The 25,205-nt window shown below is 39.0% G+C and overlaps 1 protein-coding gene and 1 pseudogene across 7 annotated transcripts in view; one reads left to right on the top strand and one right to left on the bottom strand.

Annotated features, from left to right (window-relative positions):
* The window catches only part of ASH1L (ASH1 like histone lysine methyltransferase), a 320,979-nt gene that overhangs the window by 175,555 nt on the left and 120,219 nt on the right, over positions 1-25,205 (top strand). For 4 of the 7 annotated variants that reach the window (XM_058309821.1, XM_058309820.2, XM_058309822.2 and 1 more), the window contains 2 exons: positions 11,164-11,343; positions 23,620-23,658. The exons of 1 other annotated variant lie outside the window; for it this stretch is intronic. In XM_058309821.1, coding sequence (XP_058165804.1) covers positions 11,164-11,343; positions 23,620-23,658 — 219 coding nt within the window. The remainder of the gene's footprint in view (positions 1-11,163; positions 11,344-23,619; positions 23,659-25,205) is intronic. 2 more of the 7 variants (XM_058309824.2, XM_058309825.2) reach the window with 1 other exon arrangement.
* On the bottom strand, positions 472-2,314 carry LOC139436336 (T-cell activation inhibitor, mitochondrial pseudogene; annotated as a pseudogene).

The following is a 25,205-nucleotide window of genomic DNA, read 5'->3' as shown; positions in this document are numbered from 1 at the left end:
TGTCAATCCCGTATGTTTATTAAATTCCTTTTTACCCTATTTTTCATATGCAAAATTTGGTCATTTAATTTTTACTACTTATTAGTCATAACTGGTACACAAATGTTAACCATAAAGTTGCATGTTGAATGGAAATGAGTTCCATTACTTCAGAGCTCTACTGAATAGGAGACTAACTTATACTTATCTAACATACTTGACCCACCCCAAACCAACATTCATTCATATAACAGTATATATATTTTATTCTTATAGAACCCTTCATTTACATACAACTAAAAATATATTCTCTCATTCCAACATGTCAACTTGTCAATCAGATAAGAAACATAAAACTGGGGATAAACCCTTTTTTAAAACAAATTTCCTGATAGAAATTACTTTTTAAAATATCTACTTTTTAAGCAGCAGTTAGAAACTTTGTTCTTGAAATACGTATAATTATGCTGTTATCAAATTATAGACTTAAGTTTACTTTAACAGCTTTTGCTTGTCTCTAAAAAATAATATAGATTTTTGTTTCTTAATGGTTCCTCCATTCTTCCAATTCCAAAGAGTGCAAAAGTTTCCATCTTACATAACAGAGTAAAAATATGAAACACAGAAGTGCGTCCCTTGTAGATAAGGCAATAATTGTTCTAGAAGTCTGTTAAAACAGTCCGCGTTTTGTGTACTAGAAACAGTGACTCCTTATATAACTTATCCAGAAAATATTTCTTTGTTGACTCATATCATTTCAAGAACCTTTAACTGTTCCTTTTTTTTCATGTTCTCTCTTGCCTGCTGGATTTTGAGAATAAACCATTGGAAGCTGGCTACATCACAGAGTATGGGCACGTTAAAATCCAAGCTCACACATACTTTGAACATATCTGTCACTGTTAAGGATCATTTATAAACCAGGCACCATCCACGGGTGAAAAGGTATTATGGTTTTTAGTAATAAAATATAAAACACATCTAGAGGAGAGTAATATTCTTCAAGTATCATGCTGGCAGTAATTTATTTTATGTAAACAGCTTTTATGCCACCTATAAGATCTAGCTTACTTGGTCTTCTAAAAACATTAGTCTCCTCTGAAAGGCAGTCTTTCAAAAAGTTTTGTCCAGTGATGATGGCCATCTGTAGTTCCTACTATCACATGGCCCGTTGCACTCATCTTGGAGCCATCTTTTGCATTTCTAAGTGTTTCCAAGTTCTGCTATGTTAAATGGCCTAAACTGTGCCACTGGCTACAGCAGTGGGCAGTCCTCCAGCTCCTCTGCCACCTCATATCTGAGAGCTCAGTTAATGTGACAGTTTATTTTATTTATACATAAAATATTTTTTCCATTTTGCCCCCACCCCCAAGATGGCTCTCTTGTCTGTCTGCTCATCGTCTACTTGTCTTCTTTAGGAGGCACCAGACCCAAAACCAGGACCTCCCATGTAGAAGATGGGTACCCAATTGCTTGAGCCATATCTGCTCCCCTACAGTTCATCTTTTAAATGATCTAGTTCTTTTCCAAGTAGCAAACTATTCAGCTTTTTAACAGCATTTCTTTCTTTTTTATCTAATCAGGGTTCATTAGAGTCGTTTTCATTCTCAAACTTGTTTGGGGTCTTTATTAGGGTCCTTGAATCCCTTTTCCCATTTGATGGCCCTGTCAGGCATTTTTATCCTTTTAACTTCCTTAAGAGGCAGAAGTGCTAAGGAGTTTCTGGTCTGTTTCTCTTACATATAAACTAAGTTGGTTTCAAAGGCTTGAAACCTGGATTTTGGAGGTTTTCTAAACAGGCACTTCATCTCAAGAGAATTTTCATTGACTTCCCTTTCTTTGGGGTGCTATACAAAGAAATCTGGATGTGCTACAAAATAGGAAGTCCTCAAGGCATTAACTGCTTCAGCTTCTGATAAAACTCTTGAAAAGAGAAGCCAGTGTGGAAATACCTTCTCCAGACAATACCTCCTCAGAAGTTTCAGGGAGAAAAACATTTGTCTATATTAAGGTATGTCAACTTCCAGTCATCTGCTAATTGGATTCCAGCAAGTGTCAAACACCAGGGCCTTCTTCAACCTGTCCCATCCCCCACCCTATGTTAGGAGGGAGGATAGTTGATCCTCCTGCAGGACTGTCGGGACAACTTGACTGCAGGAATACCCATGAGAGTGTATGCCCAGCAGGGTGCCAACAAGACCAACTAGTATGCAGGGTCTGGTGTCCCACCTGCCCATGTCCCACTTTTTGACAGAGTCTGACGGGCTCCCACGGGCAGCCTGACTCTCTGAGCCTCCAGCCTCTTAAATGTAGTTGGCATGCATTGCTCACCCATTTCCCACCCATTCCTTGGCCCATTTTTTAAATTGGGTTGTCTTTTCGTTGTTGAGAGATTTCTTTATATATTCTGAATACGAAACCATTATCAGATATATGATTTCCAAATATTTTCTCTCATTCTGTTGGGTGTATTTTTACTTTCTTGTTAATTTCCTTTGATGCACAAATATTTTTAATTTTGATGAAGTACAGTATATTTTTTTTCTTTTGTTGGTCTTGCTTTTGGCGTTAAGTCTTAAGAATCCATTGCCTAATACAAGGTCCTGAAGATATTTTCCTGTGTTTTCTTCTAAGAGTTTTTTAGTTTTAGCTCTTATATTTAGGTCATTGATTCATTTCGAGTTGATTTTTGTATCACTTAGGATTAAAGAGTGAAGAAATACACTAGAGTAATGGCTGTCATTTTCAAGGTAATTATACCCTAGGAATGAACTGTTGCCATAAGGACAGCTGAAGTGAAGGACTGACTTATATTAGTTAATAACTAAGGTAAACCGCTGGAGGAAAGGCACAAAGGTCTAAAATAATATACTACACTCAGGAAAATTCAAGAAAGATTGTATGTCTGGTGCAGATAAGTATTTGTTGGGGAATAATGAGTAATTTTCAGAGGCCAAATCATGAAGAACCTGGTTTGCAATGCTAAGGTGTTTAATAATAGGAAAATTGTGAGGGGGTACTAGATGTAGAGAAAATGACTTTAGATTTTCGTTTGATCATTATTGGCAAAAATATGCTAAGTGAAAATCATTTCTCTCATTGTCTGTGTCTTTATCTATATTTATACTATATCATTTATATCCTTGCCCTATGTCTATTATGTGAACGTTATTTTATTTTATTTTTTTTTAAAGATTTATTTATTTATTTAATTTCCCCCCCTCCCCTGGTTGTCTGTTCTTGGTGTCTATTTGTTGCGTCTTGTTTCTTTGTCCGCTTCTGTTGTCGTCAGCGGCACAGGAAGTGTGGGCGGCGCCATTCCTGGGCAGGCTGCACTTTCTTTTCACGCTGGGCGGCTTTCCTCAGGGGCGCACTCCTTGCGCGTGCGGGCTCCCCCACGCGGGGGACACCCTTGTGTGGCACCGCACTCCTTGCGTGCATCAGCACTGCGCATGGCCAGCTGCACACAGGTCGAGGAGGCCCGGGGTTTGAACCGCGGACCTCCCATGTGGTAGACGGACGCCCTAACCACTGGGCCAAAGTCTGTTTCCCGTGAACGTTATTTTAGTTGCAACATTCGAGCAGCTTCCATAGACATTTAAAATATTTATTTTATTTATTTCTCTCCCCCTCCCCCTGGCTGTCTTTCTCTGTGTCCATTTGCTGCATGTTCTTTGTCTGCTTCTGTTGTCAGCAGCACGGGAATCTGTGTCTCTTTGTTGCATCATCTTGCTGCGTCAGCTCTCCATGTGTCCGGTGCCATTCCTGGGCAGGCTGCACTTTCTTTCGCGCTGGGCGGCTCTCCTTGCACATGGGGCACCCCTACATGGGATACACCCCTGCGTGGCAGAGCACTCCTTGCGCGCATCAGCACTGCGCGTGGGCCAGCTCCACATGGGTCAAGGAGGCTCAGGGTTTGAACCGCAGACCTCCCATGTCTGGATAGGATGCCCTATCCATTGGACCAAGTCCGCTGCCCGCTTCCATAGACATTTAAATACAATTTCAAGGAATTGCCTGATACTAGCCTCTAAATAATGTTTTTTCCCTTAATATCTTTCTTTTAACATTCTTTTTTTTAAAACATGGAAAGCAGGTGCTCAAATCACTCAGCCATAACCATGCCCAATATCTTTCAATAAGAACACAAACCAAACCCTGTGAATAGAAGAAAAAAAAATTTTAGCATATATCTTGCTATTATTTTGGCACCATTTCTTACCCTGTTTATTGACATCATCATTTTTAAGCAGTTTATTGAGATATATTCACACACCATACAATCTATCCAAAGTATATAATCAATGTCTTTTAGTATAACCACAATGTTGTACATTCAACACCACAAAAGATATTAGAAAAAAGTTTCATTACTGCAAAAAGAAAACTCCACGCCCCTTAGCATTCCTTCCCTAGCCCTGCATAACCACTAATCTTATTTCATCTTCAGAAATTGATTTATATTTATATTTTATATAAATGGAATAATAAAAATATGTAGTACCTTGTATCTGGTTTCTTTCACTTAACATAATAGATATCTTTGTCAGATATTAACATCTTGTAGTATTAACACACCTTTGTTCAGCTTCAAAGAAAGCCAGTCTTACGTATGCAATTTTACCCATAGTCATATTTAATGTGCAGTTTTAGTATGCGCTACATTTCCATGTTACATTTTTTAGCTTTTAGTAATATACATGACATTAGACTTTAAACCCCTTTCATAAATAGTACTGCAAACTACAGACATTATGTTGAGCTTTCACTTTTTCTTTTCATTTCCAAAGGTTAACACACATCTTTTTTACCAGTTTGTCACAAGCCAAACCTCAGCTTTCCACTCTCTGACCTCATTCTATTTTCTAGGGAACCATAATCAAGTTTTTAACTCCATGAGTTTACACAACATATTTAGTTCATAGTAGCACAGTCATATCATATTTGTCCTTTTGTATTTGGGTTGCTTTGCTCAATATAATGTCCTCCAGGTTCATCCATGCTGTCATATACTTTAAAACTTCATTTCTTCTTACAGCTGCATAATATTCCATCATGTATATATGCCACAATTTGTTTATCCATTCATTGGTTGATGGATACCTGTTTTTTTCCCATCTTGTGGCAGTTGTGAATAATGCTACTGTGAACATCAGTGTGCAGGTGTCTGTTTATGTCACTGTTCTCAGTTCCTGTGGGTATATACCCAGTCATGGTATTGCCAGGTCACATGGCAAGTCACATGGCACAGTAGCTGTATCATTCTCCAGTCCCGCCAACAGTGGATAAGTGTTCCTATCTCTCCATATCCTCTTCCACAGTGTAGTTCTCTTTTTAATAGAGGCCACTCTAATAGGAGTGAAATGATATCTCATTGTAGTTTTGATTTGCATTTTGTGACATTGAACATTTTTTTTCCTGTGTTTTTTTTACCATTTGTAGTTCTTTTTTGTACAGATATCTTTTCAAGTCTTTTGTCATCCCTCCCCTTTTTTTAATTAACTTCACCTGTTTATTTTTACCTTTTTAAATTTCACTACTGGAAAGCTTAAAATTACATATGCCCCTTGCATTACATTTCTGCTGAACAGTGCTGACCTGAAATGAAGTCTTGCCAATACTGTCAAAGCCACTAAAGTACTAATCATATCCAGGTTCTTTTGTTTTAGTTTACGCCTGGAAGAACTGTATTAAAATTGTAGATATGCTAAATCCATGGTGGACTGAGGCTAAGAGAAAGAAAGAGAAAGTAAAAGAGATTGAAAGGAGAAAGAGAATGGGAAGGAAGTTGAAAGTCATATCAAGCACTTTCTTTAAAAAACAAGTGATTCTTGGGAAGCGGACTTGGTCCAATGGATAGGGCATCCGCCTACTGTATGGGAGGTTGGCGGTTCAAACCCCGGGCCTCTTTGACGCGTGTGGAACTGCGCAGTACTGATGCGCGCAAGGAGTACCCTGCCACACAGGGGTGTCCCCCCGCGTAGGGGAGCCCCACACGCAAGGAGAGCCTGTAAGGAGAGCCACCCAGCGCGAACAAAAGTGCAGCCTGCCCAAGAATGGCGCTGCACACACGGGGAGCTGACACAACGAAAAGAAACACAGAGTCCCGGTGCTGCTGATAAGGATAGAAGCGATCACAGAAGAACACACAGTGAATGGACACAGAGAGCAGACAACTGGGGGTGGGGGAAGGGGAGAGAAATAAATAAATAAAATCTTTAGAACAAAAACAAGTGATTCTTGATCAGTTTGGTGGCATAAAGGAATTTTCAAAAGAATATTCACAGCAAGGGATAATTATGCTTCTTCCTAATTTACAAGGTTGAGTCACGTACAGTATATACATAGCTTATTCCTGGACCTTAGCTGAAAGCTATTGCCTTTCCAGCTGTTTAGCCAGTCACTTCTTTTTTTTTTTTTTTTTTCTTTTTTTTTCTTTTTTTATTTTATTTTATTTTTTTTTAATTGACTTTGTAATATTACATTAAAAATATATATGTGAGGTCCCATTCAACCCCACCCCCCCCACCCCCCCTCCCCCCCACCCCCAACAACACTCGTTCCCATCATCATGACACATCCATTGGACCTGGTAAGTACATCTTTGGGCACCTCTGCACTCCATAGACAATGGTTCACATCATGGCCCATACTCTCCTCCATTCCATCCAGTGGGCCCTGTGAGGATTTACAATGTCCGGTGATTACCTCTGAAGCACCATCCAGGGCAGCTCCATGTCCCAAAGACGTCTCCACCTCTCATCTCTTCCTGCCTTTCCCCATACCCATCGTCCACCATGTCCACTTTTCCCAATCCAATGCCACCTCTTCTATGTGGACATTGGATTGGTTGTGTCCATTGCACCTCTATGTCAAGAGGAGGCTCAGATTCCACATGGATGCTGGATGCAATCCTCCCATTTTCAGTTGTAATCACTCTAGGCTCCATGGTGTGGTGGTTGTCCTTCTTCAACTCCATCTTAGCTGAGTGTGGTAAGTCCAATAGATCAGATTGTAGGTGCTGGAGTCTGTTGAGGCTCAGGACCTGGCTATCACATTGTCAGTCCAGAGATTCAAATCCCCTAAATATATCTTAAACCCCAACATTAACTGCACCTCCAGCACATTAGCATGAAAGTCTTATGAAGGGAGATCCCATTTGAGTCCAGATTCATCACACATAAACACCATTTCCAAAGAGGGGCCATCTGCCCTGGTAGTTAACCCCATCAGCCATGACCATAACTCCCATGGGTCTCTTTAGCCCTCAAAGGAACCAATATCTGGGGGTTGTATCTGCTTTATCTGTCTCTCTGACTCTGCTCAGTTGTGCATGAGGGCAATCCTTCTGCCAGCCTCCAGACTCTTTTTTAGAAACTCATAGCCATATAAACTCATTTCTCCTTTCCATTTCCCCCTTACTTTAGGTCAAACAGCATTTTAAAGTCATGGTATTTTATGTAGACATGGATATTCTGCTGATCCGCATTGAACCTTCCATATAAGGTCATTTTCCAGTTGCATCATCAGTTGGTAGTTGATAGTGGTCCCTCGTTGCCAGGGAGGCTCATCCCCAGGTGTCATGTCCCACGCTGGGGGGAAGGCATTGCATTTACATGCTGAGTTTGGCTTCGAGACTGGCCACATTTGAGTAACATGAAGGCTGACAGGAGGAAATTCCCAGGCACAATGTTGCTCTAGGCCTTGTTCTTATTTTAGGTTTATCAGCTCACAAGCATAGTCATTAGCATCAGGGGCTCACTGTTGAACCCTCACTCCCTCCCGGTCCCCGCCACTGTACCTGGGAGACTGTCGCTGCTCCCCTAGGGATCACGACAGAGCACCAGCCAGTCACTTCTTAACGGTAATCATAGCTCGTTCTCGTTTAAGAATCACTGACATCCATTCAAAAAATTAATAGTGTACAGTAAGGGAATATTTATACGATAGTTATAGTCTTTGAAGAAACCCTCGGAACTGCCAATAAGGAGGATTATTTATCAATTTCTCATTCTTCAAGTTAGAATTTATTTGCAATTTATATCCAAAGGACATTTGTAATATCATGTATGAATATAATTTGGCATATTGGTCAAGGTTAAAGAAACATCCTTTTTCTCTGAAAGATAAGGAATACTGATCCTACTAAAAAACATCTTAGACAAAAAAAAGAAAAATCCACTCAAGGAAGTCTGTTTATATTCTTGAAGAATTTTCTGAAGTTAGCCAAGAAAAATAAAGTAAAATCCAGGAGGAAAAAAGCTGGAGTTTCTGTTTCTGGAGATTGTACTTCCCACGCAATGGTAGGAGAGTTCTTAATCGAAAGAGTATAAAGAACCAAGTGGCGGTTTAAATGTTCTTCGTGTGACAAAATACATAAAGCAATTTTCTGTCCCATTTCACTAATGAGTCCTAAGACTTCTTTTGCCCATTTTTTAAATGACTGGTTTGTCTTTTTATTGTTTGAATTGTAGCATCTCTTTATTATATCCTGTATATTAAACCCTTATTGGATATATGGTTTCCAAATATTTTCTCCCATTGAGTCGGCTGCCTTTTCACCCTTTTGACATAGTCCTTTGAGGTGCAAAAGTTTTACATTTTGAGGTCCCATTTATCAATTTTTTTCTTTTGTTGCACATGCTTTAGGTGTAAGGTCGAAGGAACCACCACCTACAACAAGATCTTTAAGCTGTTTTCCTACGTTTTCTTCTAGTAGTTTTATGGTCCTGGCTTTTATATTGAGGTCTTTGATCCATTTTGAGTTGATTCTTGTATAGGGAGTGAGATAATGGTGCTCTTTCATACTTTTGGTTATAGATACCAAGTTCTCCCAGCACCATTTGTTGAAGAGACTCTTTTGTCCCATTAACACGGACTTGGTAGGTTTGTCAAAAACCATTGACTTTATAGGTGAGGGTTTATTTCTGGACTTTCAATTATATTCCACTGATCAATGTGTCTATTTTTTATGTCAGTACCATGCTATTTTGACCACTGTAGCTTTATAATATGTTTCAAAGTCAGGCAGTAAAATTCTTCCCACTTTGCTCTTCTTTTTTAGAATGCTTTTGGCTATGCAGGTGTACTTTCCTTTCCTCTTCAGTTTCATCTGTTCTGTGATTTGTATCACTTGCCCGTTCTGCTGTCATTTCAAGTCTGCTGTTGTATGCCTCTAATGCGTTGTGGCTTTTTTTCTAAAATTATTTATTTATTTCCACCACCACCCCCACTCCCCCACCCAGTTGTCTGCTCTCTGTGTCCATTTGCTGTGTGTTCTTCTGTGACCACTCCTATCCTTATCAGTGGCACCGGGAATCTGTGTTTCTTTCTGTAGTGTCATCTTGCTGTGTCAGCTCTCCGTGTGTGCGGCGCCATTCTTGGGCAGGCTGCACTTTCTTTCGCACTGGGCGGCTCTCCTTACGGGACGTACTCCTTGCGTGTGGGGCTCCCCTACACAGGGGACACCCCTGTGTGGCACAGCACTCCTTGCATGCATGGCCATGGGCCAGTTCCACATGGGTCAGGGAGTCCCAGGGTTTAAACCAATTGGGCCAAGTCCACTTCCCTCTGATGTGTTTTTTATCTCATCTGTGGTATCTGTCATTCCCATGAGCTCCGTTACTTTTCCTTTGTAGGAGGTACTGGGTATTGAACCTGGGACCCCATACATGGGAGGCAGGCATTCAACCACTGAGCTACATCCGCTCCCATCTGTTGCTTTTCTATTCTGGTTTTCAAGTTCTTTGTGCTCACTTAGTGTCTTCTTGATGTCCTTTATTTCTTTAGCCATATTGTCTTTCAACTCACTAATTTGATTTTGGAAATTTGTGTGCATCTTGTTGATAAGTTGGCTCAAATCATGTGTCTCTTCTGAGGCTTTGATATATTCCCATTCTTGGGCCATCTCATCTATTTTCTTAGCATGACTTGTAGTTTTTTGCTGATATCTAGACATCTGATTAGGGTGGTAAATTTACTCAGATGCTTGATTTCTTCCTCTTTTGCAGGGATTTAGTGGCGGGAGGCTATGTGTTACTGCTGTTCTTTGATTTTTGATTCAACCTGTTCTGGGTCTTTAGGATTGTCCCTGTTAGGTGTTCAAATCTGGGCCCTGCATCCAGTAATGGGTTGCAAACCCAATTCCTAGGCCTTGGGAAGGGCTGCTGTAAAAGCCAGAAAAAACCTCTCGGTTATTTATTAATACTTTTAATTTCCTCACGTGCACTTCCTTGGTCTGCCAGCAGATGGCACTCTTTAGCAGCTCTCTCTGTTCAGTCCTTGTGAGTCTGCATGTGTTTGCTGCAACATGGACCAGATCATTGTGGCAGAGGTTCTTGCTTAAAGGTGAAGAGTCTGGTAATTCAAACTTTCTCAGAGGCAGTTCTCCAACCTTTGCTTCTCAGCCCACCCTCTTTTCCCTGGTGGGAAATAATTCCACCCTTGCCTGCATCTTCAACAACCCTTCCTGGTCATAGATAGGGAGATTGAGAGGGTCAGATCTCTTTAGTCCCTTGCCAGCTCCCAAGGCAAACAATGGCATAGTCCCACCCGACCTGGAAGGGCTCATGGGACACAGCACAAGTTTGTGCCTCAAAAGCTGAGTCAGCCTTAGGCTGTATCCCTCTCTCCCCTTTCCTGGGAAGGTTTATCCCTAGAGCCCCCTTTCTCTGTAGCAACAGGCCCAGAGGCCTAGGAATTCAAAAGTGTCTGTAGTATGTGGGAGGATGCCGGCAGTTGCAGCTGTGGCTTTTAACTCACAGTTTTGCTGTGATTCTATTCCTTTGCCCCTCTCTTCTCTGGGTGGTATCCAGCCTTCTCCTAATGTCCTAAACTCCAGAAGATTTTTTTCCCAGCTGTTTCTGCTTGTCCTCTAGCTATCTTTCTGGGAGAGAAGAGAGTCCAGTGTCTTTCTAGTTCACCATCTTCCCAGAAGTCTCCTTACACTAATTTTATTCAAATTCTCAATAATTGTTTCATAGTTTGCCCAAGCTTTCTTATAAGTTTACCATGCTGTTAGTAGTTTACATCATGAGACCAAGTCTTATACCATTTACTCCAGTATGACCAGATGAGAAATTACCTGAATCTCTTTTTAATTAGTTGTCCTTTTTTTAAGTAGACATTTATTTGCAGGGAAATAATTTTTTTCACAATAAAATTATCTCTTTACTTCTCTTTTAGCTTTACTGAAGCAGCAATTGAAACTCCCAGTCCTCCCGAAACCCCAGCCAAACTTCCTGAACCTGAAAGTACCTTGAAACCAGTGCTCTCTCTCATCCCAAGGGAAAAGAAGGTCCCTCGTCCCCCAAAGAAGAAGTATCAGAAAGCAGGGCTGTATTCTGACGTTTACAAAACTACAGAGTAAGTAGTAGCACCAATCAGCTGGCCTTCCTTTAAAGACCTGTTGTTCTGTGTTTGAAAAATATTTTTTGAATTTTTAAAAACTGCACCATGTTTTACGGGCCAATTATCTTCCTTGATCTTTATCTGCTCTCTACCTTACTAGGTTACATTACTGTAGCTTGTATTCTGAAGGTGCCTCTTTTTTTTATTAAAAAATAAGAATGGCATCCGTATAACCGAAATGATCTTCATGATGAACTGCATTTACCATTGACTGAATGGTTTCATTGGTCCAAGCATTTTGCCAGATGAATAAAATTCTCCTTACTTTTAAAAATTTCAGACACCCATGGGAAAAAGTGATATTGAACATGTAAACCCCAAAAAGACAGGGGAAAAAATCCTGTATTGAATAAGAAACTTTTCATAGCATATAGTTGAGTTTGGTTTTGGAGCTTGGGTATGAGTTTGCCAGATTGAAAAGGGCATTAGAGAAAGAACATATTATACAAAGGCACATACCAGCTTGCAAAGATTTCTCATATATTAGACAAACTTTGAAACTCATTGTTTCTGAAATTTAGTGGAGTTGTGGAAAATAAGCATCGCATGATGAAGCACCATAAGACCATCGATTCTACAGACTCTAATATGTTAAGTCTATATCATGTCATATTGTTGGTAGTCAAAAATGAGATATTTAGGGGGAAAAATGAAGTTAAATGTACAGATTTGTGTTTTAAGATGATAACTCTGGCAACAAGATGGAAAATAAACTGAGTGAGAGAGATACTGATGGCAGAAATTCACAGTATCCCTCAAAAGGTCATGAGAGTCTGAACTTAGGCAATTATGAGTAAGATTGAAAGAAGAGAGGTTAAATTTTAGACACGTATATGTGTCGTGTGGTTAAAGTGATCAAAGTGGAAACCATAGCACTTTCCATATTATGCATTGAAAATATTTTTCATTGACTTTTCATTCAGGGAGAGATTTCTTAAAAATCATTGTAATCTATACCTGCTTCTTAGGTCATGAAAATGTTTTATCAGTTAATTTTAGCTGCCAATAACAGAAAACCCTCCCAAATAACAGAAGTTTTACAAAGATAGACATTGTTCTCTACCAAGAAGACAAAGTGAGAAGGTTTAGAGTTCTGTACCCCTACAGAATCTTTGAACAACCAGCAAGAACTGGAAGAAACATCATTCTCAAAGTTCCAGAAAAACAAAGGATTACAGTAACAAGAACAAGTACTCAGTCAAGAAAAAGTCCACTTAAAAGCAGTAGGATCTCCTAGTGCCCTACCTGGCCTCCTCTACCCCAACCCTCACCAGCTCAGCGCAGAGCCAGCAAACTCCTAGTGTGGATCCTTGCTTCCAGTTCCAAAGGTAGCAGAATAACCCTCGTTCACATACGGGAGCATGTATGTCTAGGGATGACCTAAGGGACTTGTTGTACCTGAACTTGCCCTGCATGTAGAAGGCAGCTCACAGAGCTTTCCTACAAAACACTATGGGAGAGTAGTCAAGTGGCTTCCTGGGGCAAGGAATTGCTGGCTGTGGGACATAAAGAGGTACCTGGGACAATGAAGAAACTTTCCTAAGGAAGAAGGGATTTTCCTATCCATGTAAGTGGAGGAATTCCTAGGGCCAACTGTACATGTGCAAGGCAAAGATGATGGCTACACAGAAAGGACTGCAGAAAGGACCAAGGAGACTTTAACCTGGAGCTATTCTCTAAACTCATTGCATGGATAAGCCCTGAAGGAAAAAACACACAGAGGTCCTCTGCAAAGACTGGAAAAGGTGCTTTATTTTTCCCTTCTTTCTTTTAGTTAGCTCCTGGCATTCAAGGAAAGCTCTGTCATAACACTAGCTTGATAGAAGCTTAAGGTTCAGGTACTCCAGAGTCGAAATTCGAGCATTAACACATTAATAATACAAAGCATTCAGGTTTCAACAAAAGATTACAAAACATACGAAGAAGCAGGAAGTGATGGCCCAGGCAACAGGGAAGATTAAAGAATTAGAAATCAACAATGAGGAGGACTAGAACCTTGACATACCAGCAAAGACTTCAAGGCAATCAAGAAAGTGATTGTTGAATACAAAGAGAGTATCAGTAGATAGAAGGAAGTTGTAAAAAGGAACCAAACCGGGAAGCAGATTTGGCTCAATGGATAGAGCATCCGCCTACCACATGGGAGGTCCAGGGTTCAAACCCAGGGCCTCCTGACCCATGTGGTGAGCTGGCCCACACGCAGTGCTGATGGGCGCAAGGAGTCCATGCCACGCAGGGGTGTCCCCTGCGTACGGGAGCCCCACGTACAAGGAGTGCGCCCATAAGGAGAGCCACCCAGTGCAAAAAACAGTGCAGCCTGCCCAGGAGTGGCACCGCACACACGGAGAGTTGATGCAGCAAGCTGACGCAACAAAAAAGAGACACAGATTCCCAGTGCCGCTGACAAGAATATAAGCGGACAGAAGAACACACAGCAAATGGATACAAAAAGCAGACAACTGGGGGGGGGCGAGAAATAAATAAAAAATAAATCTAAAAAAAAAGGGACCAAACAAAGCTGACAACTACAGTAACAGAAATTTAAAATTTCCTAGAGAGTTTCAGTTAACAGCAAATGTTAGCTGGCAGAAGAATCAGTGAATATGAAGACGAGAATTGAAATCATCCATTCTGAGAAGCAGAAAGAAGAAAAAAGAATTAAATGAACAGAGCCTGAGGAACCTGTGGGAAACCATCAAGTGTACCAATATGTACATCATGGGAGTCCAGAAGGCAAAGAAAGAGAGAAAGAAGCAAAGAGAATATTCAAAAAAATAATCACAGAAAACTTTCCAGATTTAGAACTAGACAAGAATATACACATCCAAGATACTCAACCATCTTCAAACAAGGTAAACCCAAATAAATCTACACTGCACAATGTTATAATCAAACTGTCAAATGCCAAAGGTAAAGAGAAAATTACAAAAGAATGAGAGCAGTGTGTCACATACAAGGGAGCTTCAATAATATCAATGCTAGTGCATCATGCCCTTTAGTGAATACTTTCTCTTTCTTTTGTTTCACAATTAAGTTTTTACTTGCTTGTCTACTCTTTAAAAAAAAAAAAGTTCAAACTAGTTTTTCCAAGTCTATCTACAGGAATTATCCTGTAAATAGGGTTTTGCTTAATTTCTCTGATTTAATTTTTTTCTTCTCTTGACCTATGAAAGAACTCGGTTCTTAAGACATTGAAAATCATGTCTGTTTGCTTTATTTTGTGTATGTAAATATATTTTTGTATTCATTTCAAAATAATGATACAGAAATCTTTACTGACAGTAATACTGCTGATTTAGTTTAAGATTTTCTTGTGGTTCCTTTTGTCCTTAGGTTATACATTTCTAGGGACGCTTAGTCAAAGTTCTTTATTTTAGAGTTATTAGAAATAATCTCTGTGTGGTTATACCACTATGACAATATATAGTTAAGCTCTTCTCCCCAGGTTTGCTCTCTGTTTGTAAGGATTGCTTTTTGATCAATTATCTTTGCCATTTTCATAATGTACATTAAATCTGCCAAAATTAGAGAGAGAAAAGAGGAATGCTGATTTTGTTGTAGAAGTCGAGAGAGGTTCAATTATTTGTGTATGAAAAGGCCAGGACTCATTATAATTTGGGGAAGGAAAAATAATTTATTTACAGCTGGCCATACTCGGGAGCTTTCTGTTCAAACTCCAAGCTCCGAACAAGATTTTTGAGTTCTTTTTATACAGAGGAAGGGCCAAATAATTCTTTGTTTCAGTGCTCAATAAGCATGAATTAACATATATCTTTTACATTCTAGGTAAGCTTTTAGCATATTTGGTATGCATTTTCCCTGAATATTTAAAGTATATAGAGTTTGCATTGCTAAATCGTTTTTCCGGGACTGGAGTCGTTGCCATGGTTACCAAGGACAGGGCTTCAGCTCTTACTGTCCCACACGCAGAGCCTAGGACACATACAGCTGAAGTTATCTAAGAAGAGATGAACAGCTTCCCACCCATAGCCCATATCAATTCCCATTAGAAACCATGGAAGCAAGAAGGCAGTAAGAAGATACGTTTAAAGTTTTGAAAGCAAAAAATTGCCAATCAAGAATTTTATATCCGGCAAGTCTGTCTTTCAAAAATGAGGAAAGGATTATGGCTTTCCTAGATAAACAAAAGCTGCGGTTCTTTGTAGCCACTAGATGAAGCCCTACAAGAAATGTAGGTTGAAAGGAAAGGACACAGAAATTTTACTGAATCTTTATGAAGAAATAAAGCTCTCTAGTAACAATAATGACATGGGTGAATGTAGATAACTCCATTTTTTACTTCCTACAGGGTCTAAAAAGCAAATGCATAAAATGTAATGATACATTAGTGGTTTTGGTCTTATAATGTGTAATCATGTAATTTGTAACTGGAACTTCATATAGGTGAGGGAATGGAGGGGCATAGGAACCTAGTTTATTATGTATGCTAATAAATTAAGTTGGTATGAAAGCAAATGAGATTGTTATTGATTTAAGATGTTAAATGTAATCCCATGGTGACCACAAAGAAAATATCAGAGATTATGCAACCTCATAGAGACAGAAGCTAGAGTACATGTTGCCAGGGGTGGGGGTAGTGGGGAGTTAAAGCATAATGACTGTAAGGTTTCTGTTTGGGATTAGGAGAAAGTTCTAGTGAGGGATGGTAGTTAAGAGTACTGTAACATTATAAATAAAGAAAAAGAGGAGCAATGTGTAGCTGAGTGGTTGAGCACTGGCTTCCCACATTCGAGGTCCCAGGTTCAATCTCTGGCCCCAGTATCTCCAAAAAAAGTAAAGAAGGAAAGAGAAACCAAAGAGATAAAATGCAATCTGGGACACTGGATGTGACCTAACTGTGGAGGAGAAAAAACTTAAAAGGGCATTCTTGGGGTATAATTTTTTAAAATTGCAATATAGAATGTAAGCTTTTTATTAATGTTAAATTTCTTGAACGTGGTAAGTGTTCTCAAGGTGATTGCATAAGTGATTATCCTTGTTCTTAGCAAATGTACATGGTAGTATTATGTGTTCAGCGAGAATAATGTGCCTCAGACACTCACATTTTTGGAAAATAGATGGATAAATGATTGTTGGAGGGAAAGGAAGGAATGTTAAAATTGGTGGATTCAGGGAGGGGAGTTCTCTGAATGGGGTTGTATTATTTTTGCAACTGACCTATAAATTTGAAATTATTTCAAAATAAAAGTTAAAAATATAGACATTTATTTCCTTTCTTTTAAAAGTAGTCATGCAGATGTAGTTCAGGGATATGTGGAACCTTCACAGTGTCTTCAGGATCCTATATTCTTTCTTTTCTGTTTGCTTCTATCTTAGTAGAAGCAAATTCCCAAGGTCGCCTTAGACAGCTGCTAGAGTTCAGCCAAGAGATCTTCATTACAGATGGCAGAAAAGAGGAAAGGGAGAACAAACATGTGTTTTCTTTGTAAGAAAATTTTCAGCCTCATTTATATATACAGAGCATTGTCATATAACCACACTTAAGCCCCAAGGAAGGCTGTGAAATACTGTCTTTAATCCAGGTGACAATGCCTAAAAACAAGGCCAGTGTTTTGTCACTACAAGTGGGAAAATGGTAAATACATTTTGGGAATATTTAATAAAGAGTTATAAATTTAAAATAATGTTTTTGCTGAACAGAGAAAACAAATATATTCATTGTTTTCTGCTAAATAAGATAAAGTTCACTTTTTACTTCTATGTTTTTACTTCTATGCTTTTTCCTGTTCAAATCCCTAAAATAGGGGAGATGAATAATAAAACCATATTGTTGATCAAAATGTCAGTATCATCAACTAAAATTATTGTTTTAATAGTGTCCCTGCTTTGGCTGGTTTATAAGTGGGATTGTGACTGAAGAGGGTAGTCTAAGGATGTAAATGTCACTTGAAAGAAACTAGAGAAAAATCTAGGGACTGAATAACACAGTGAAAGTAGAGGTGGATGAGAATTGTGGTTGGTGGTACAAATGCAAGAATGTCCTGTGAACTAGAACAGATGTACATCACTATTGTAGGGTAGTGGGAATATGGAGAAGTGTGGGAAAAATACAATTAATGTAACCTGTGGACTATAGTTAACAGCAGTATTGTAATGTTCTTGTATCAATGCCAAAGATGTACTGTGTTAATAATAGGAGGGTATGGAAAAAATATGCCAGATGCACGCTATGGACCATAGTGGTAATAGTCTGATGATATTATTTCATAATCTGTAACAAATGTTCCACAGCGGTGTGGTGTGTTGGTGAAGGGGTGTATGTGAGGGGTGTATGGGAATTCTACACATAAATGCATGATTGTTTGGAAAGTTCACAACTTCTGTAATAAAAAAATTTTTTTTAAAGTCCCTGCTCTGAAAAAAATATTTCACTCTGAAAATGGACTGAAATAGCACCTTGTTTATGTTAGAACCTCGTCATCTCACACAAATAAATAGTAAGAAAAGTATTAATACTAGAACATTGATAAAGAGCATTAATGAAGTTAATACAGGTATGCATTCTTGAAAGCTAAGAAGTTAGTATATTTTTGTTGGTAGCATTTTGGTTTTGGGGCCACAGAAAAGTGTAAAGAAATTGCAAGGTTACTTTTTTATGAAGTATGGATGGAAAGTATCAGTCAGTTGAATAAGAGTATGAATTAGTCAAAATTGGATCAAGATAAAACCATATTATCAGTGTGGAAGTTGAATTAGATGAAGAAATGCTGGAAGTTAGAAGACAAGTTAGGAAGCCAGTCATATTTTCTGCTTTCAAGTATAGAATATCATTGAACCAAGGTGATAATGTCAAGAGGTTGGAAGGAGTGGATTTGTGAAATATTTTTACTTTAGAATTGCTAGGAACTAAAGGCTGATTAGTTGGTAAGGAATGAGGGACAGGGCTGATCCCAGTGTTTCTGGTTTTTGTGTTCCTGGGTTTTTGATGATGATGTTAACTTACATACCAAATAAAAGTGGTGCAGCCATTGTTCCTTGGTTTAAGATAACCTCTGTTTTCTTAGTGTGTTATTTATATAGGCATCAGAAAATGTCTAGTAATATTGTCATAAGACAATTATGAGGTGTTATCCCTTTTATTAGTTTTCTATGGCTGCTGTAAAAAATTATACAAAATTTATATAAAATATAAATACAGATAAATTAGAAACAGAATAACAGCTGTGAGTGGCAGGGGAGGGATAGAAAGATTGATGTGGTTAAGGGGTAGATTTTTTTTTGTTTTATTGTTGGAGTAGTGAAAACACTAATTGATTGGAGTAATGAGTGTACAACTCTGTGATTACAGCAAATACCATTGACTATACACTGTGGATGGATTATATGCTTTAAGAATATGGTTATTTTTTAATTACAAGAAAATAATTACCACAAGCCTAGTGGCTTAAAACAACACTAATTTGTTATCTTACAGTTCCTGAGGTTAGAAGTCCAAAATGTTTCTCACTAGGCTAAAATATAGGTGTCAGTAGGGCTGTGTTCTTTGTGGACACTCTAGGGGTGAATCCATTTCCATGTCTTTTCCAAATTTTAGAGGCTTCCTGCATTCCTTGGTGTCAGTCAACAACAGGTTGAATCCTTACTTCACATCATTCTAGCCTTCTGTCATCACATTTCCTTTTCTAACTTTTACACTTCTGCCTCCCTCTTTCATTTATAAGGACCTTTGTGGTTACTTTGGGCCCACACATGTAATCTAGGATAATCTCCCCATCTCAGAATGAACTGATTAGCAACCTTAATTCCATTGCGATCTTAATTTCCCTGTGCTGTTTAATTTATCATATTCCCAGGTTCTGCGATGAGGACATGTACCTCTTTGGGCACGTGGTATTATTTTGCCTGCTTACAACCCCTCTAGCATATTGTATTTGGAAAGGGAAAGTTAGGTTTTCATTTCCTGTATTTGTCGTTATTGCCTGAAGTTATAAAAATGCTTATTATTTTTATAGTCAATTTTTCCCTGCCTAGGAACTAAATCGTATTAAAATTTTAGCACTAGAAATAGCCTTGGCAGCGGATTTGGCCCAGTGGTTACGGCGTCTGTCTACCACATGGGAGGTCCGTGGTTCAAACCCCGGGCCTCCTTGACTCGTGTAGAGCTGGCCCGTGCGCAAGGAGTGCCGTGCCACACAGGGTGTCCCCGCGTAGGGGAGCCCCACGCGCAAGGAGTGCGCCCCAGGAGGAGAGCCGCCCAGCACTAAAGAAAGTGCAGCCTGCCCAGGAATGGCACCGCACACATGGAGAGCTGACACAACAAGATGACGCAACAAAAAGAAACACAGATTCGCGTGCCGCTGACGGCAACTGAAGCGGACAAAGAAGACGCGGCAAATAGACACAGAGAACAGACAACCGGGGTGGGGGCTGAAGGGGAGAGAAATAAATAAATTAATTTAAAAAAAAAAAAGAAAGAAAGAAATAGCCTTAACCCTTGACTACCTAATCCTTCATTGGATATATGGGAAAACTTACACTAATAAAAAGTTTAAGTGACTTAACTCAAGTCACACAGATCGTTTTTAGCAAAACCAGGTTTAGAATACAGATTAATCTGATTTTTGTTATTTCAGTCACTAATCAAATGAAAATAACCCAAGCAAACTTTTTAAAACAAAACGCTTAGATTTATTCCTAAGTACTTTTTTTGGTGCTAATGTAAATGATAATGTGATTTTAATTTCAATTTCCAATTGTTCATTGATAGCATATGGGAAAGCAGTTGACTTGTCTGTATTTATGGGAAAGCAGTTGACTTGTCTCTATTTATCCTGTAACCTGCAACCTTGCTATAATTGCTTATTAGGTTCAAGAGAGTTTTTTGTCAATTATTTGGGATTTTTTGCATAGACAATGACAGTTTTACTTATTTCTAATATTTATTCCTTTCATTTCCTTTTCATATCTTAATACATTCTCTAGGACTTTAAGTGTAATGTTGAATAGGAGTAGTTAGGTGATGACCTTGCCTTGTTCCCAGCTTAGGAGGAAAGCATCTAGTTTCTCACCATTAAGTATGATGTTAGCTATAGGTTTCTTTTACAGATGTTCTTTATCAAATTGAGGAAGATCTCCTCAATTCTTAGTTTTTTGAGAATTTTATCATAACTGAATGTTGGAGTTTGTCTTGTTTTTGTTGTATCCGTTGATATGGTTTTTCTTCTTTAGACTGTTGATATGCTGGATTATATTAACTGAATTTCAAGTGCTAGGCTATCTTTGCAAACCTGAATAATCTGAATTGTTTGTGATGCATAAATCTTTTTATTCATTGTTGGTTTCATTTACAAATACATTTTTTTTTAAAGATTTATTTTTTATTTATTTCTCTGCCCTTTATCCCCCAGTTGTCTGCTCTCTGTGTCCATTCACTGTGTGTTCTTCTGTGACCGCTTCTATCCTTATCAGCGGCACTGGGAATCTGTGTTTCTTTTTGTTGTGTCATCTCGTTGTCACCTCTCTGTATATGTGGCGCCATTCTTGGGCAGGCTGCACTTTCTTTCACATTGGGCGGCTCTCCTTACAGGGTGCACTCCTTGCGCAGGGGCTCCCATACGTGGGGGACACCCCTGCATGGCAGGGCACTGCTTGCGTGCATCAGCACTGCGCATGGGCCAGCTCCACACGGGTCAAGGAGGCCTGGGGTTTGAACCGCGGACCTCCCATGTGGTAGGCGGACACCCTATCCATTGGGCCAAGTCTGCTTCCCAATACATTTTTTAAAAATACGGTCCACATATTGCAATTTTAAAAAATTTTTTTATTATTATTTATTTATTTCTCCCCACCTCCTCATTATTTGCACCTACTGTGTCTCTTCATCTTCCTTGTTTCTTTAGGAGGCACCGGGAACTGAACGCGGGATGTGAGGGAGGTGCCCAGTCGCTTAAGCCACCTCCATTCCTTGCTTTGATGTGCCTCTCACTGTTTTTCCTCCTGTGTCTCTTGTTGCATCAGCTCACCGTCCCACCTATCCTCTGTAAGAGACACCAGAAACCTCTGCTCCCTGCTTCTGTTGTGTCTCATTATGTTTTTCTTCTCGTGTCTCTTGTTGAATCATCTTGTTATGTCAGCTTGCCATGCCTGTCCATTCTGCCAGGTTGCTGTCTTCTTTAGGAGGCACTGGGAACTGAACCACAGATCTCCCATGTGGTAGGTGGAAGCTCAATCTCTTGAGCCACATCTGCTTCCCCTAATATTTTGCTGAGGGTATTTGCATCTATAGTCATAAGAGTTATTGGTCTATAGCTTTCCTATCTTTCAATATCTTAATCTGGCTTTAGTATTGGATAATGCTGGCCTTATAGAATGAGGCCAGAATGCTTCTATTTTCTGAAAGAATTTGTAGAACATTGCTGTCATTTCTTCATTAGATGTTTGGTAGAATTCACCAATGAATCCATCTGGACCCGGAGCTTTCTGTTTGAATGGTTATTAATTATTGATACAATATATACAAGATCCATGTGAGATAAACTACAAAACTCTGATGAAAGAAATCAAAGATCTAAATAAATGGAAAGATATTTCATGTTCATTGGTAAGGAGACTCAAATTGTTATGACTTGATGTTGTTAAAATCTTCTGCACCAGGGAAGCGGACTTGGCTCAGTGGTTAGTCGTCCATCTACCATATGGGAGGTCCGCAGTACAAACCCTGGGTTTTCTTGACCCGTGTAGAGCTGGCCCATGTGCAGTGCTGATGCGTGCAAGGAGTGCCGTGCCACGCAGGGGTGTCCCCGCATAGGGGAGCCCCACGCGCAAGGAGCGCGCCCCCTAAGGAGAGCTGCCCAGCATGAAAGAAAGTGCAGCCTGCCCAAGAATGGCGCCGCACACACAGAGAGCTAACACAAGATGACGCAACAAAAAGAAACACAGATTCCCATGCCGCTGACAACAACAGAACCTGACGAAGAAGAACACACAGCAGCAAATAGACACAGAGAACAGACAACTGGGGCGAGGGAGGGAACAGGGAGAGAAATAAATAAAAAATAAATCTTGGGGGAAAAAAATCTTCTGCACTTGATCTACAGATATAGTATGATCCAAATTTAAAAATCATAAAGAGTCATTTTGTGGATAGCGACTAAATGATTCTAAAGTTTATATGCAAAGGCACAAAACCCAGAATAGACAATACATTCTGAAATGGAAAACCAAAATTGGAGGATTGATTCTACCAACTTCAAAACTATAAAGCTGCAGTAACCAATGCAGTATAATATTAGTGAAAGAATAGACAAATAGATCAGTGGAACAGAATAGAAAGCTCCAGAGTAGACACAAATTTAGTCATCCAATCTTTGACAATAGAGCAAAGGCAGTTCAGTGAAGAAAGGAATAATCATTTCAACAAATGGAGCTGTAACAGCTATACATACACATGCAAAAAAAAAAAAAATTGACCTTAACACCTTTTAAAACCACAAGATTGTAAGACTTGTTGAAAGTAACAAAGGACAGAATCTAGGTGATCTGGGATTTGATGATGAATTTTTCAGATATAACACCAAAAGCACATTCTATGAAAAAAAAATTGATAAGCTACACTTTGTTAAAATTAAAAACTTTTGTAATGCTAAAGACATGTTAAGAGAAATAAGCCAAGCCACCAATTGCAAAACACATATCTTAAGTATAAGACTTGAATAAAGAAAGGATTTTAATCTAAAAGAATTTAAAACCAAGCAATAAGAAAATCCAACTAAAAATTGGGCAAAAGATCTGAACAGATACCTCATCAAAGCAAATAAGCATATGAAGAGATGCTCAACATCATAAACCATTTTCTAATTGCAAATTAAAACAGCAGTGAAGGGTGTGGGTGTTGTTCAGTGGTTGAGTGCCTGCTTCACACGTATGAGGTCTTGAGTTCAATCTGTAGTACTGCCTAAAAAGTAAAATAAAACCGCAATGAGATACCATTAAACCCTTATTGGAATGGCTAAACTCCAAAAAAAAAATCTGATAGTACTAAATGCTGGTGAGAATGTGGAGCAACAGAAACTCTCATTCATCGCAGGTGGGAATGCAAAAGGACCCAACCACTTTGGAAGACAGTTTGATAGTTTCTTACAAAGCTAAACATAGTTTTACCCTATAATTCAGCAGTCATGCTCCTGGGTATTTACCCAATGAGTTGAAAACATAAGTCTGCACAAAAACCTGTATATGAATATTTAAAGCAACTTTATTAATTATTTATAGGTGTCAAAAACGGGAAACAACCAAGGCATTCTTCAAAAGGTGAGTGGATAAACAAACTGTATATCCATACAATGGAATATTATTCAGCAATTAAAAGAAATGAACTATCAATCCATGAAAAGACATAGAAGAACCTTAAATGCAAATTGCTTAGTGAAAGAAGCTAGTCTGAAAGGCTACGTACTATATGATTCCAACTAAGTTCCATTCTAGAAAATGCAAAAGAGTAGAGAAAGTAAAGAGATCAGTAGTTGCCACAGATTGGAAGGGATGAGGGAAAGAGTGAGTCCTTGAAACCAGGGGGTTTTTAGGACAATGAAACTCTTCCATATGATACATGTGGATGACGTGCATTTTTCAAAACCCATAGTACTATACAACACAAAGAGTGAACCCTTATGTAAACTACGGACTTTAGTTGATAGTAAATTTTCAATGTATTGGATCATCATTTGTAACAAATACACCACACCATTGCAAGGTATTAATTAAAAGGGAAACTGAACTGACAGGAGTATACGGGAACTGTTTGTACTATCTGCTCAAAAGTGTGAATTCTAGTGTGTGAACCCCTACTACCCAAATGAAATGATATAGGTAAAATGCCTGGCATGCAGTAGACAATCAGAGTAAACCTTAGCTCTTCATCTCACTTTCCCAAGAGTGTGTTTTCCATCCCCTTTTCTCTGGATTCACCCATCATATTTGAGCTATAGGTGCCTCCTGCCTCTTATTTTCTTAGAAAAAAACAAAAATCATTTTTTTTTAATAATAAATGGCAGTTGCAACCAAAAGTGACATCCAGTTGTTTCTTTTTGTAAAAGAAGCAAATTAGTTTGCATTAACAGAAATGATTAATGAGCTCTCCACATTTGATTCAATTCCTAATGGGGAGTGGAACATATGCTAGCACTGTGTGTAGTTTCAGGAATTATTGATCATGATTTTTGAAAACTTGGTCTGCCACTTTTAGGAATGGAGGAGGTTTAAGAGGAAGTCCATTATCCCATTAGGATTTTTTCTGTTTTTTGTAGACACTTGCCTGTATCCATTTTTTTATCACTAAGGAAAACTTGTTTGTAGCTGGCATCAAATAGTCAGCAGCTGTGTGTTGTGGCTCTAGCCCCCTCTAGAGAGAGTAATTATAGTATTGATAGTATTGTAAACTAGAAATCTGGGAAATCAAACATCCAGTAACACTTTTAAAAATAATTTTAATAGATCTGTAGTCACTTTGTCTCTGTAAAAATGCAATAATATAATTAGCATTTTACAACTATCTTACCTCTCTTAAGGCCTAGAGAATTAAATTTTGTATGTGATGGCAGCTGTCTTCCCTGACAGTGCTGTTTCATTTTCCTCTCATTTTTTTTTTAAAGATTTATTTTATTTATTTCTTTCCCCTTCCCCCCCATTGTCTGCTGTCTGTGTCCATTCACTGTGTGTTCTTCTGCATCCACTTCCATTGTCAGGCAGCACCAGGAAACTGCATCTCCTTTTTGTTGTGTCATCTTGCTTCATCAGCTCTTCATGTGTGTGGTACTGCTCCTGGGTGAGCTGTGCTTCTTGCGGGGTGCACTCCTTGC

The sequence above is a fragment of the Dasypus novemcinctus genome, chromosome 13, assembly GCF_030445035.2.
Source record: "Dasypus novemcinctus isolate mDasNov1 chromosome 13, mDasNov1.1.hap2, whole genome shotgun sequence".
Classification (NCBI taxonomy): domain Eukaryota; kingdom Metazoa; phylum Chordata; class Mammalia; order Cingulata; family Dasypodidae; genus Dasypus; species Dasypus novemcinctus.
Note: the sequence above shows the minus strand (reverse complement) of the source record. Positions and strands in the feature narration are given on the sequence as shown.